Source organism: Bombus huntii, chromosome 7, assembly GCF_024542735.1.
Source record: "Bombus huntii isolate Logan2020A chromosome 7, iyBomHunt1.1, whole genome shotgun sequence".
NCBI classification, from domain to species: Eukaryota; Metazoa; Arthropoda; class Insecta; order Hymenoptera; family Apidae; genus Bombus; species Bombus huntii.
The window spans coordinates 13,060,751-13,073,505 of record NC_066244.1 but is presented as its reverse complement, the minus strand read 5'-3'; the positions used below and the strand labels follow the sequence as shown (position 1 = coordinate 13,073,505).

The following is a 12,755-nucleotide window of genomic DNA, read 5'->3' as shown; positions in this document are numbered from 1 at the left end:
ATGTATTTTATTTATGCTGCTAATTAATTTAGTAGTCTAAAATACTGGAAATACATTTCAATAAATATTCAGCAAAATATAATTTATTAGAAATGATTAAGCTGAAATCAGTATTGAAGCCGAAGAATTCTGATATTTATTTGTATAAGACTAATCTTTTATAAATAATCGAAATCGTGTTCTCTTGAAAGAATAATTATACCACGAATATTATTTAATAATTCTATATATGTCAATTTCTCAATATTTACGAATATTTTGATTTTTACCGATAGATGACACAGTTTCTTTCTTACCAACTACCTTTTCATTTCAATTTTTGTGACACAACCGCAAGAGTGCATTGTCAAGTAAGAAGGGATGAAAAGTCGCACTTCAAACTTGTTTATGTTAAAATTATTTTTAATTACAAATTTCATAACAAAATAAAATGTAAATGCATATAAATAATTCGGAAATCTTCTATGAAATGTATGAAAAAACTAGTTCTTTCCACAGCTTAACTCACTTTGCATACTCCTTCATGTGACATATGTTATTTATTGATAATAAGTAGGACACATATGTATAGGCTGGTAAAGCTAAGAACTTATTTGCATTACATATTCGGTGAGTTGCCATTTTTTACACTTGACCTTACAAATTATAGATATTACTATTGCTTCGACTATATAATAATCAGATCCATAAAAAGTTATTATTCTTAATAAAATTATTATATTATCTCACATTTTTTTTATTACAGTGTCAGATCTATATTTTCAAACATATTCATTCCAATATGACTATTGCATTAATATCAGAATATCTGGAAACACATCAAGGTAGAGATAAATTTTTGAGAACATTGTCTTATATGGCAAAATTTGCTACGTTGGGCACATCTTCAAATGAAACAGAAAAGAAATTAAAAATATTTAGCAGTCAAATGAGTGAATGCAGAATGATTTTAAGATTATTAGATGACATACCAACCATTCATTATGCAATGAAATATGGATGGGGAAAAGAGGTATATATATTAATGAAGTAAAATATACTTACAATGTAAAAGAAAATAATTTCTGCAAATTGTGTTTCATTTTCTATATATTAATGTAATGTACAAATGTATACTATTCTTCTACAGGCATATAAATTTCATATGTCATCTAATAGGAGCCAGATCGGTTGATCAGATGTGTGGAATTAATGCAGATTTTGGTGGATATTATGTTTGGCCCAGTAGAACACACTTTTTGGGCTGGCAAACATAAATTGATTAAAATTGATACTGAAGCATGGAATAATGCTTCAACATGGTTCTGGATAATTTCTCTGCAACTGTCATTATTAAAGTATGTTATACAGAAGATATAATTAAATATTGTACTTAAACGCTTTGATTATATGTATATCTTTTTATAGATCTCTGCGAAAATTAAAACAGTTTAGCAATTATAAGACGCATCTTAGTAAAACTAACTGCAATACAAGGTAAATTTAGGAACACTATACAAACATTTTTATACTGATATGATTAATATGATGTTATAATATCAATTATTTATTTTTATTTTATATATATAATATTTATTTTTGAACAGAATTGCCTTGAAGACGGTAAGCAGACAGAGGTGGAATGAATTACTAACTTGCATAAGATTAGTCTTAGATATAAGTTATGCAGTTAGTTATCTGCCATCTGGCACATTCTGGGGAGGACAGTTGAAAACTTGGCAAGTTGGGGCACTTGGAACATTGTCTTCCTTGATTGGTTTGTATCAAGCTTTAAGTAAACAAGCCAAACACAAAAGTTCATAATATCTACAGTTAAGAATAAGGTGGCAAAAATTGTTACAATTATCAGTATGAATATATTTTTTTATTTCTGTTAATCAATTTATATAAGAAATGTGTAATAAATGTCAAATGAATCATAATTAAAAGAAAATAAATCTTAATTGTTTAATCTTTATGTATTATAAAGCACAATTTTATATATTATGAAACAATACAATATTGTTAACATAATAAAGAACAATTTATTGTTTTTAATATATCAATTTTGTGTTACAAGGTATGTTTTAACAAGGATATATGCAGTAGGAAAAAAGCTAAAGCAATATAAATTATTGATATTTCGGATAAAGCTTACTTGATTTTAAGCTAATTAGTATTTATATATGTTTACTATTGATCGAATCGCTTTTACATGTTATTCGAATGTATTTGTAAATTATAGATATAGGTTCTATTATCAATAAAAGTGAAAGAATAGGAGGCACTTTCTGTATGAACATAAATAAAAATATTTTGCTACCTAGAGCACGATGTAATCATTGCCTCGCGAGTGGTTAAATCTCTTAAAAGTGTTAAGAAAACTTGACATTATGCGTACCAGTAGCAGTCTTGTTTCTTTAATAATAGATCACCCTGTATCGCGTGGTTATCAATGATTTAAAAATAATTTGTGTTTTCCACGTTAGAATAAAATCTATGGAGATTATATTAAAAGGCACGACTTATTAAAAGTTTGTAAATAAGATAATATTTCCGATAAAAGAGCATCTTTAAAATTTCTGACGGCTCATTATTCATTATCTTTTCGCCGTTAATTCGTTAGTTTTTAGTCTAAGAGTTTTTGTCGTTCATTAGTTTAGAACCATTCTTAGGCATTAGCAAAAACTGATCTTTTGTTTACTAAAAACTTTATGATTACATTCGAAGCTTTTGTAGAATATATGTATATATATATACATATATTATTTTGTATGTTGTATTAAAGCACTTCATAGGAGTATTTTCTTATGTATATAATAACCATATTGTTTGATAATTGTATTTGATGTAACACGATATATTTTTTTTGTATATTTGTTCCACTTCCTTAAACCAGGCGAAATTTTAATGACTCAGAAATATGATAAATTCACCTTCCCTTTAATATGTGTTAAGTAATTCAGTACTATAGCAGTGTAACTTGCAGTTGATTATATGAATTTTAAATTATTTAAATCTTAAATTTATACTTTTATCTTGGATCATCATTAATGTATGATCATCATTAATGTATAATCTATAATTATTTAAAATAAAGAATATAATATATAAATCATAATCACTATTATCATAAATATTGAATATGAAATATTTGAATAACATCGTTTTATACTGTATCTGTTTCAGTAATTTTCTAAAAATTGATAATCATAACTTGAATTTTCTTCCAGTATAATTTCAAATTTCAGAAATTTTAAGTTCCAAATTTTAGACTTTAATTCACCTTATTTTTGCCGATATTTATTCCCTACAATTATTCCGAACTTCTTATAATTTTTTTTTTAATAACGAGGATATTTGTAATTATTTACGACAAGAACCTTCAATTTGAATGAAGTACTGTAATTTGGATTAATTTAAATATATCAAAATTGAACAAATTAAATACAAATTAATATGATTAATATAATTTGTGTTATTAACTGATATTTACTTTATGATTTTGTTCATACTAACTATCAAATTCTCATATAATAACATTTAGTATCTAGCAGTTTGCATAAGCAGATATTTTTAAGGCCAGGAGTTTAAAAAGGGCAGAAGGTTCATTTGGAGAAATTATTTTCTCGAACGATAAAAAGAAAAGGAACAAAATGATGAAACAAAAAAGGAGGAACGACAAATGGAAGTCTATCTGCAAAAATATGATTTTTAATTCACTCAACAAAATGATATCAAAACATCAGAAACGCGATTAGAAGCAATATTGCAAAATCTTCTTGAAAGAAAATACATAACATAATATCGTAACAAAAAATAAAAACAGAATCAAATTACTACAATCCGCTCCAGAATCGTAGACCATGTACTTCTCCATTTCGTCAACAGTTAAACAGTCCCTGTAAACGAAGCTCATAAAGGCTTATCGCCTTGGCTAAGAGTATAAATTATGATTACAATTGCCATTTTGGTAATAACCCTTACACTGTACAATGTAACGTAAAACTACAACGACGGGCGATATCATCGACAAATGTCGGTATATAGCCTGGGTTCTAATTGGTACTCAAATTAAATGCGTTCTTCGCAAAAAATAACAATAATTAAATGAACAACTCCTCCTGCCGCTAGAATTCCACAATAATCTAATCTCATCGAACAGTGTACGATTAAGCGTAATATTTCGCCGATAGATTATTATAGCGGCGCGTTGTATTTTTGTGGATTTTTTAAACATTGTGAACTCATTCCTTCTCTTGTTTCGCTTCTTTTTTAACGATCGAGTGGCTTCCCATTTTATCGTATAAAAATTATTGTCACTATAAAAGCCACAATTGGACCCACACGGATTCAATGTAAATGCACACTCGTAACGCATAATTATCATATAATGTGATGTGTTACTCAATGGCACAATTATTGCAATAAAACGATCAACAAGAGAACCAGTCCCTAAATAAACGTACTAAATAAAAATACTGTTTGTTGAGAACGCGACTGTGGCCGCGTTCGAAATAGGAACTTTATGAGAAACACGATTTTTATCCATTAGTCTCTATACCGCGGACGTATGTGATAGTAACGATAATAAACAAATCGTTGCATTTGCCGATCAGCTGGTATGTCCGGTATTTCAATGCATATCGTCAAACCAGCTGCCCGCAGCTTTGCGATAAAAAACTAAGTTTGCACCCTGTCAGTAAGTCAGCTAGCGCAACGTCCTTGCAAAAACAAATAGTCAAAAAAAAAATTTTATCTGACCATGGAAGAGAAGCTCAATAATTGTACTTAAATAGTGGGATTATTCGTTCCACGAGACCAGGAATTTACGTTTGGCGATAATCCGACCACTTGATTTGTCTTTGAATTGCGCATTAAAGGTTTATGATGCCACATTGATTCCATTGAGTGTTGCCATTGCCAGCAACTGCGACAAAAGTATCGGAAGCACACCTACAAATACGATAGAATATAATAAAATATCTTGTATATAAAAAGGATAAAAAATTTCTTTCATACCACTTCACGACAAAAATAGGGTCCCTGTTGTACAGAGCACCCTGAACACATGGAATCTTCTAAATATGGATCAACTTGCACCTATTAAAGACAATAGATTGTATTATAATTGTGTTCTCTTAATATATCATAAACATTTCATAAAATTACGCGAACCTTTTTTGTAAATTTGGCAGTTTTTATTTCTATGAAAGCAGCTGAAATTGCTTTCATGTATGAATGTTTTGTACTAAATGTAACACGGCCAGATCCAATTGGATATTTATGTTTGTCAGTATCAATCCCTGAAATTAAATTTTAATCTTACTAATATGCATCTAATAATCGAGCTATGTCGATTTTTACCTGCATAAATAACCCCACGAAACAGATCATCCATAATTTTTGCTAAACCAGCGGCAGTTAGCATACCATGAAGAGCACCAACAAATACTGTTTTATGAGGATCAAGTTTTTGCGATGAGGATTTTACATAATTACTATCTTCAAGAATCCAAGGTATTACTTGTACCTATGTCAAAATTATTACATGAATATTATAACTCTTACAAGAAATGGAATAGAATTTTACTAAAAAAGAAGTAATATTCACCTCTTTTGCTTTCATACGTTTAGATGATATTTTGTAATACCAACTGCCACCATTGGTAAAATCATGTGTACAACATGTCAATAAAGTTCTCACCTTAAACAATACATATATGTTGTAGCTCATTAAAAACAAATAAATTAGAAAAGAGATAAAGTACTAAAAATATTACACTACCTGTTTCTCTGACTCAAATATAATATATACATATCCCTTTGGCTGCGTGGCAGACTGATCTTTTCCCGGCCATTCCACTCGTATTGGACCGAACTGCTTGAAAGTGGCGATTAAAAGGGATTCGGTGATATCCCAAGGTACACCACCAAGGAATACTTTAGATGAGTAACCTGATGGTTTTTGAGTGCGTTGCGGCAATATGCCACTCCAAGTACAAGTTGGGTCACAAAGTGCTGAAATAATAATTTTTTAATGTTGCTAACACATCCTCTCTTCTGTTTCTTATATTTTAATAAATGAATTATTACCAGCGGCACTTCGATGAAAACGTGCTACACGTTCAAGCGAGAGCTGTGGATCCAAAATATTTATCGGAGGTGAATTCAGGGCCATCATATGATTTCCAGTGGAACAACAACTTTTTTCGTGCGACATAAAAGAATTCAGGAAACCTCCGTTTTGATTCGATCCGTAGTGATGACTTCGATTGTGTCCATGTGAATGATGATGATGTGTCGACGAGTTTTGATGGGATGAAGATAAATATTTTTTCACTGCCATTCGTTGGAACGCGGCTACTCTATTATTTGTGCATAAATCCACTTCCGGCGACATCAATGAACCCAGAGACTGAGGGTAACATTCGTGTGACGATGAATTTAACGATAAACAGTTCTAAAATGAAACAATTTATTTCTCCCTAACCTTGATGAACTTAGGTAATTATTATCTATAACTTAAAAAAAAATACCATTATATCGGATAGAGACCCATCCACACTACCTATACCACTCGTGTCTGAGTCCGCTGGTGAATTCGATCTTGATCCATTGCACCCCATCACATGTGGATACTCGAAAGTAGGACTACTGCAGTCGCTGTTATAAATAAAAATGACCAATTAGTAATTGTTTTTATTATAATTATACGTGATAATAAAAAATTAATTAAGAAATACCTATAAGGTGGTGACCCACGAATGGGTCTTCCGTAATAAGGAGAATGAATGGGCGATGAGGGTGATCCCACATTCTGCAAAGATCCTCGACTTTTCGGTGATGATGTTGTCTGGTTACTACTGTTCGTAGATGAGTACGAATAAGGATTCGAATACAGACTACCAGGTGTGCTAGGGCTACCAGGTGTAGTAATAGAACTTGGGGAACTTGGAATTTCAAGTATCGATGAGTTCGAGCAAATTCCGCTCCTATCATTGCCCTATATTCAAAAATATATAACAAAACCAATTAAAAACTTTTTAAATATATATTTCAATCCAAAAAATCATCTTCTGATTATAAAAATATCTCGAAAACATTCAATTTATTACTTGTAAGCAATAAGAAAATATTTGCGTCTTCTTTGCCAAAGAGAAGCCTGCTACACCATTATTGGACCGCGTCCAAAATAATGTTGCAACGTAAAAAACAGGAACAACAGGGCACGCAATTACAAGTTCACAGAAAAGCTGAGGTCAAAGAGAAGCGAAGATAGAAGAAGAGCGAGCTGTGATAGAGCCGTTTGGCTCAAGCTTGTAAATTCTTGGCTACCCTGGAATTCGGGTCGCACTAACGCGCGCGGCTATGCGTAATTTATTTTGCCCAACGTATTATATGTCGGCTCTAATACGCGCATTTCGATGTCCTGCCGGTCCTTTATGTACAGATGCATCCAGCAAATGGTGAAGGTAATAACGTTAAAGGCGACGAGAAGAGCCTGATAAAATGTCCATTAAAGTGTCTGGTCGATAAGGCACGACTTTCACATGGGTCTCTCTTGCTTTTACCGCTTTCGACCGCGTATAGTACTATTTAACTATCGCTGCAATTTAAATTGCAATAATTGTCTATTATTATTTATGTTATTTTACAAAGAAAATAGCTTTTAACCCATTGATAACATGACTGATAATATTTATCACTGTGAGAAAAGAAATCCATTAAAATATTGCTGTACGTTACAATATGTACTTAGTTTTGGATTTCTCCGGTTGGCTCTAAAATTTTACAAAATATTATTTTTATCGTCGCAGACTTTATTATCTCCATCCGTTATCGTTATTTGCACTATCCTAAATTGATGTTAGGAGGTATTGGTCGCAACAAAATATATTGAAAATCGATACATCAGGTATCCAGGAGGTCCCTATTGTGCAAAAAAATTAGCCGCGCCACGGACGGAAAAGGAAGTTCGAGGAGCAGTTGGAGTCACTCCAATGAGGATAATCATTGTTCCGGTTATTGCATTGGCAGCCGGCAGACGTTTCAGAATACTGCCTACTTCATTTCTATTCGAGATTTTCACTATCATATCCAACACGTGACGTTCATAAATTGAAAGAAAAACATTTTAAGGATCTTCGAGTTCCTCGTACATTTCGAGTAATTAAAACGTATTCACAGAAATCATTAAATTATCGCTCACGTATAATGGTCCTTCTAGGACCTTTGGATTCAAAATAAATTTTATTAATACAGATAGGAACCTTCCCAACCATAAAATGAAGACCATAGTTGGGTCTTCATAGAATTTAATTAAACTTAATAATTACATAATAATTATTTTATTACGCTATAGATTATTTAATTTTTATTTTATGATTTGTCGAAAATAAAAAAACATTATTATTTATGAGATATTATTACGAATTACTGAAAGGGTAATTATCTCTGATAAGTATGACGTAAATAGCGAAATTACTTGACCTATATGAGACTGAAATATCTCAGGCAGTTGGGAGAATCTTAAGCACAATATAAAAAATAAAAGGAAATGTCACCTGATAATGCTGAGAGGATCCTTGATTGCGACCCTGATACTGATAATTACGGCAACCGGGAGACGCAGTTGTTGACTGGCTGCCTAACAATGATCCCCGAGGTAAACCCAGTCCAAATAAATCCGAAATTGACATGTCTCCTAACGTGAGGGAAAAAATACAAAATACGTTGCCGTTTTAAATAAAATCACAAGAAAATACGACACAGCGCAACGAGGACTATCGATTGACAAACGACGAACGTACGCGCTCGTTAGTTTTGAAACAACCAAGCAGGCGATTAGAACAAATTTTCTTATATCTTGAATCTTTAAAAAAAAAAAAAAAAAAAAAAAAGAGAAAACAATGTAACTCGTTAAGCAGATATTGGAATCAATAATTAAATTTATACGAAGATTAGTCATAAAACTGATGGTAGTTATAAAACAAAAACAAAGGTCTTTGATCATTTTGTTAATAATTGTAAAACAGATTATTAATTATAGTGAAGAGAGATCACGGGGGCAGATTCTCGCCGATTTTATCCTTATCTAATGAATCTAAAAGTACATGATTTACTCATATAAGATAAAAAATACATTTAAAATACCTTCTCTATCTTTGTATCGGGTAAAAATAATCTTATATTCACATAACAAATCAAATAATATCTCCTATCTCTGTATATTATTTGATCACATTCGATCGTCAACCGTATCCATCATAACAGAAGGGCTAACAGCCAATCTGTGAATTTATCCAAAAATCAAAACAAGACGGTCACATACGATTATATAAAAATGGGACAAAGGAAACGGAACTTTTACCATCGATATTGTTGTTCTTATTGGGTTGCGTGCAAGATGCATCGTGTGAGTATCCTTGGAAGTTACTCGCCGGCGGAGAGTCTAACAGCAAGTTACCGATGTACTGTAGCTGATGTAGATGCTGTTCTCGGTCACTGTCGCGATCTCGTTGTTGTTGTAATTTGTCGCGATGCAACTGTTCACGTTGTTGCAGCTGTATGTGGTCTTGGTCGCGTGACGCTTGCATTTGCTGGCCATGCGATATATCATTGTTCCAATCAGGTGTGTCGGATATTTTCACTCCATCGGCATCACACGATAAATCTAGCTGTAAAAGAGAAAAGAAAAGAATCAGTCGTTAGAATATTTCAAATTGAATGTTTGAAATAGAGACAAAGTTTGTATCTGGTTAAATGACCACGTTTGGTATGTTTGGTATTGCGATAACAAGGTATAATGTTATAAAGAGATAATAGAGGAACACTGTCACCATTTTTCCTTCCATAGTGGCACCGATTGAATTATTATTCGCTTTATTTTTCCTTTGCGAACAAGTAATTGAAAACAGATAATATACCACTAATTTTTACGATTGTAATTAACTAATTAACTGTAACGCGTATGTGAGTAGACGCTACAGGAAGTATGGACGCTACACGGAATGTTTAGAATTGCGGGGTTCACTACGTAAATTATACACATATTTGTATTTCAATGTTAAGAAAACATTGTAGAAATTGATGCTACTATTTTTATCTAATTTGTAAAGTCTTTTTAGTAGCGTGCTTTTGATTAACGGCTATTCGAATCGATCGCGTCGCTCGTTACGTCAACCGATTTTCCTTGCGTAATTTCCGGTAAAAGTGATGAAATTTCAGAACTTGCACGATTCCCCGGAAGATACACTACACGGAGAATTAGAAAATGATTTCGAACGCTAAAAAATGTTTCGTTCACGTTTGAAGATCGTGAAATTTAATGCGTATCACCTACCACTGAATTCCTCGAAGTCATCGCTACGAACGATATCAGCAAACTATGCTTCGAGCTTTCGGTACAGAATAACGAAAACAGGAGCCTGAAGGACGCCACTCCCAGTTTGCGTTCGAGGAATTCGGAAAAAAAATTTTGCAGGGCAGGGGAATACATCGAGGCATTCTAGAGGTTCAACGAGAATTCCAAACTTCGTAGAATTCAACTTTGTCAAGTTCAAAGGCGTACTAGACATAAGGACGCTTATAATCGATTCGAATACGTAATTATCATTTCGTATTACATCAGTTAACATTGTAACATTTACGACGCCCTTAAAATTGTATAACATTCTGACACGTTGAATCATACAAGGGTTGCATTATTGGTATCGATAATTTTTACAAAAGTCATATATCTCTATAGACATTATATATATATATATATGTATATGTATATACATGTAGAAGGTAACAAATATAGGAGAAACCTAGATACCTGAAGAGAAATTTAATTACATCACGAATTGAAAGATGAAATTAGAATATTGTAAGAATGTTACATAAGAACAGGAATATATATACGTATAGTGTGACGAAAATTTATATATTATATATGTATCATATGTGCTAATACTTATTTATGGTTTCATATAAAAATTACATTCTTACTTAATTTAATAATTTTTTGGTTTACTAATCCAACTATTTGCAATGATATAAATTTTGTCTTAGTACATAGTCCTGTACTATGTTTGCGAAAGGTATCGTACATCTTCGTAGAATTTGAAGACAGACAGTTTTTAAGAGAAATTAAATTGCAACAAATTCTTTGTTACTTCCGTTCAATACTTTCAAAATGACTGACGAAGGGTTAAGGACAATATCAGAAGACGCAACACACATATGGAGAGAAAGGGGAAGAATATCAGCGTACGAAACGCAACGTGTTTTGCACGTGGACGCGTTGCGGCTCAACGTACGATTCGCGTGTTTGTTTACAAGTGAGGACGCAGGACATTCCTGGTATTCGGTTTTATATTCTATGTAGGTTCTACGTTATAATTATCACCGTGTACCAGCACATGATTTACATGACAAATTTTCCTTTCGAAGCGACACCATAGTACTAACGAAATTGTAAAGTAGGTTACCAATCGACCGCATGAGAAGTCAAAGAACGAGGTCCATAGAAAAATAAGGCGTAATTAAAACAATAATACGTAAACGTGAAAAAATAAATACAAGACAATTAGAAAAAAGGGATATAAAATTTTTATAAAGGAATATAACGACTTACCAATTGCATTAACGTAAGCATGTCGATCTTTGATTGAGCCTTGACAAATTTTTCAATTGTTCTGTGATTGCTGTTCTCCACTGAATTCAAAGTGGTAACTCGTAACGTACTTCAATGAATTATATAAACTTGATATTGCATATAAATTTAATAAGATTTTTTTCGATTTAATTTAGTAGCGAAGAATCAAATACACGAGTTTTAGTAAATTGTTTAATCAACAATTATCGTGTTACATTAAAAGATTTTTGGGATACTTTAATCCCACCGGGTTTGTTTAATTACTTGCCGGGGGATAATATTTTAATTATTTCAACTCCCAAAATCGCCCATTTATAATTAATTTATTGGTTCTTTGAAAGTAAAATTTATTTTCTTGGGTTCAATTTAGTGTCGATACAGAAACGATGGAGACGGAACGCCCATTCTTCTCCACATTGCTCCACTCTGTGAACTGAATTGAAGATCTCTATTCCTCCCTTTCCCCCTTTCACCCGCAGGTTCCATCTTTGGAAACCACCGGCGCAGTTCGCGAATGCGCGCGATTGTGGAATTTTATATGTGCAATAAGATACAAAATTGTATCACTTAATATGTAATATTTCAAATTCAGATTTTATATATTGGCGAATAATATGTTAAATAAACAAAAATTTTTGAACCTATAAATTTGGTTTAAGATATTAAATATTTCTAATAAATAATTATAGTTACAAATTTTTAAAGTTACTATTACATGTAATATGATTTTTACTTAAAACAATATAATAGGTTATGTAGGTAATAAGGGTGTGCGAATACCCGAAATTGCAGAATTATATCGGAAAATTTTTTCGGGTTCGAATCAGAATCTTGGAAGTTTGTCGATACATAAACGTATTCGGGTATCCGTTAATCTCGAGACCCGATTTGCGATTCGGAATTCAATGCTTGATTCAGAACATAATCTTTCTGTCATCTTGTACTTAAACCAAGTTTAAGGCAAACTTGTACTTTAAGTTTAAGTATGTACCGTTAAACTATGTTTAAATATAAGATGACAGAAAAATTATGTTCTGAATTGAACATCGGATTCCGAAACGTAAATCGGTTCCCATAATGACGGGTACCCAAATATGTTTATCTATCGACGAAGGATCTCGATCCAACCCGA

At 32.1% G+C, this 12,755-nt stretch overlaps 2 protein-coding genes across 4 annotated transcripts; one reads left to right on the top strand and one right to left on the bottom strand.

Moving 5' to 3' along the window:
• Positions 1-308: 308 nt before the first annotated feature.
• LOC126867342 (peroxisomal membrane protein 11C) lies at positions 309-2,307 on the top strand. The gene is made up of 5 exons (XM_050621762.1): positions 309-609; positions 746-1,012; positions 1,159-1,337; positions 1,408-1,476; positions 1,587-2,307. Exons 2-5 carry the CDS (start codon positions 782-784, stop codon positions 1,801-1,803), a joined length of 696 nt encoding a protein of 231 aa, XP_050477719.1. The 5' UTR covers positions 309-609; positions 746-781; the 3' UTR covers positions 1,804-2,307.
• Positions 2,308-3,671: 1,364 nt separating this feature from the next.
• LOC126867294 (cytoplasmic polyadenylation element-binding protein 1) lies at positions 3,672-12,000 on the bottom strand. Of its 3 annotated transcripts, none has more exons than XM_050621602.1 (12): positions 11,603-12,000; positions 9,353-9,659; positions 8,547-8,686; positions 6,726-6,985; positions 6,519-6,645; positions 6,076-6,442; positions 5,768-6,000; positions 5,594-5,686; positions 5,347-5,512; positions 5,158-5,285; positions 5,002-5,082; positions 3,672-4,935 (listed from the first exon to the last, which is right to left on the bottom strand). In XM_050621602.1, the coding sequence occupies exons 1-12, from the start codon at positions 11,621-11,623 to the stop codon at positions 4,771-4,773; spliced, it is 2,088 nt and encodes a 695-aa protein (XP_050477559.1). In that variant the 5' UTR covers positions 11,624-12,000; the 3' UTR covers positions 3,672-4,770. The 3 variants fall into 3 exon arrangements, with proteins under 3 accessions (XP_050477559.1, XP_050477558.1, XP_050477560.1); XM_050621601.1 differs by lacking the exon at positions 11,603-12,000 and adding an exon at positions 10,325-10,429; XM_050621603.1 differs by lacking the exon at positions 11,603-12,000 and adding an exon at positions 9,822-9,999.
• Between the last annotated feature and the right edge of the window lie 755 nt (positions 12,001-12,755).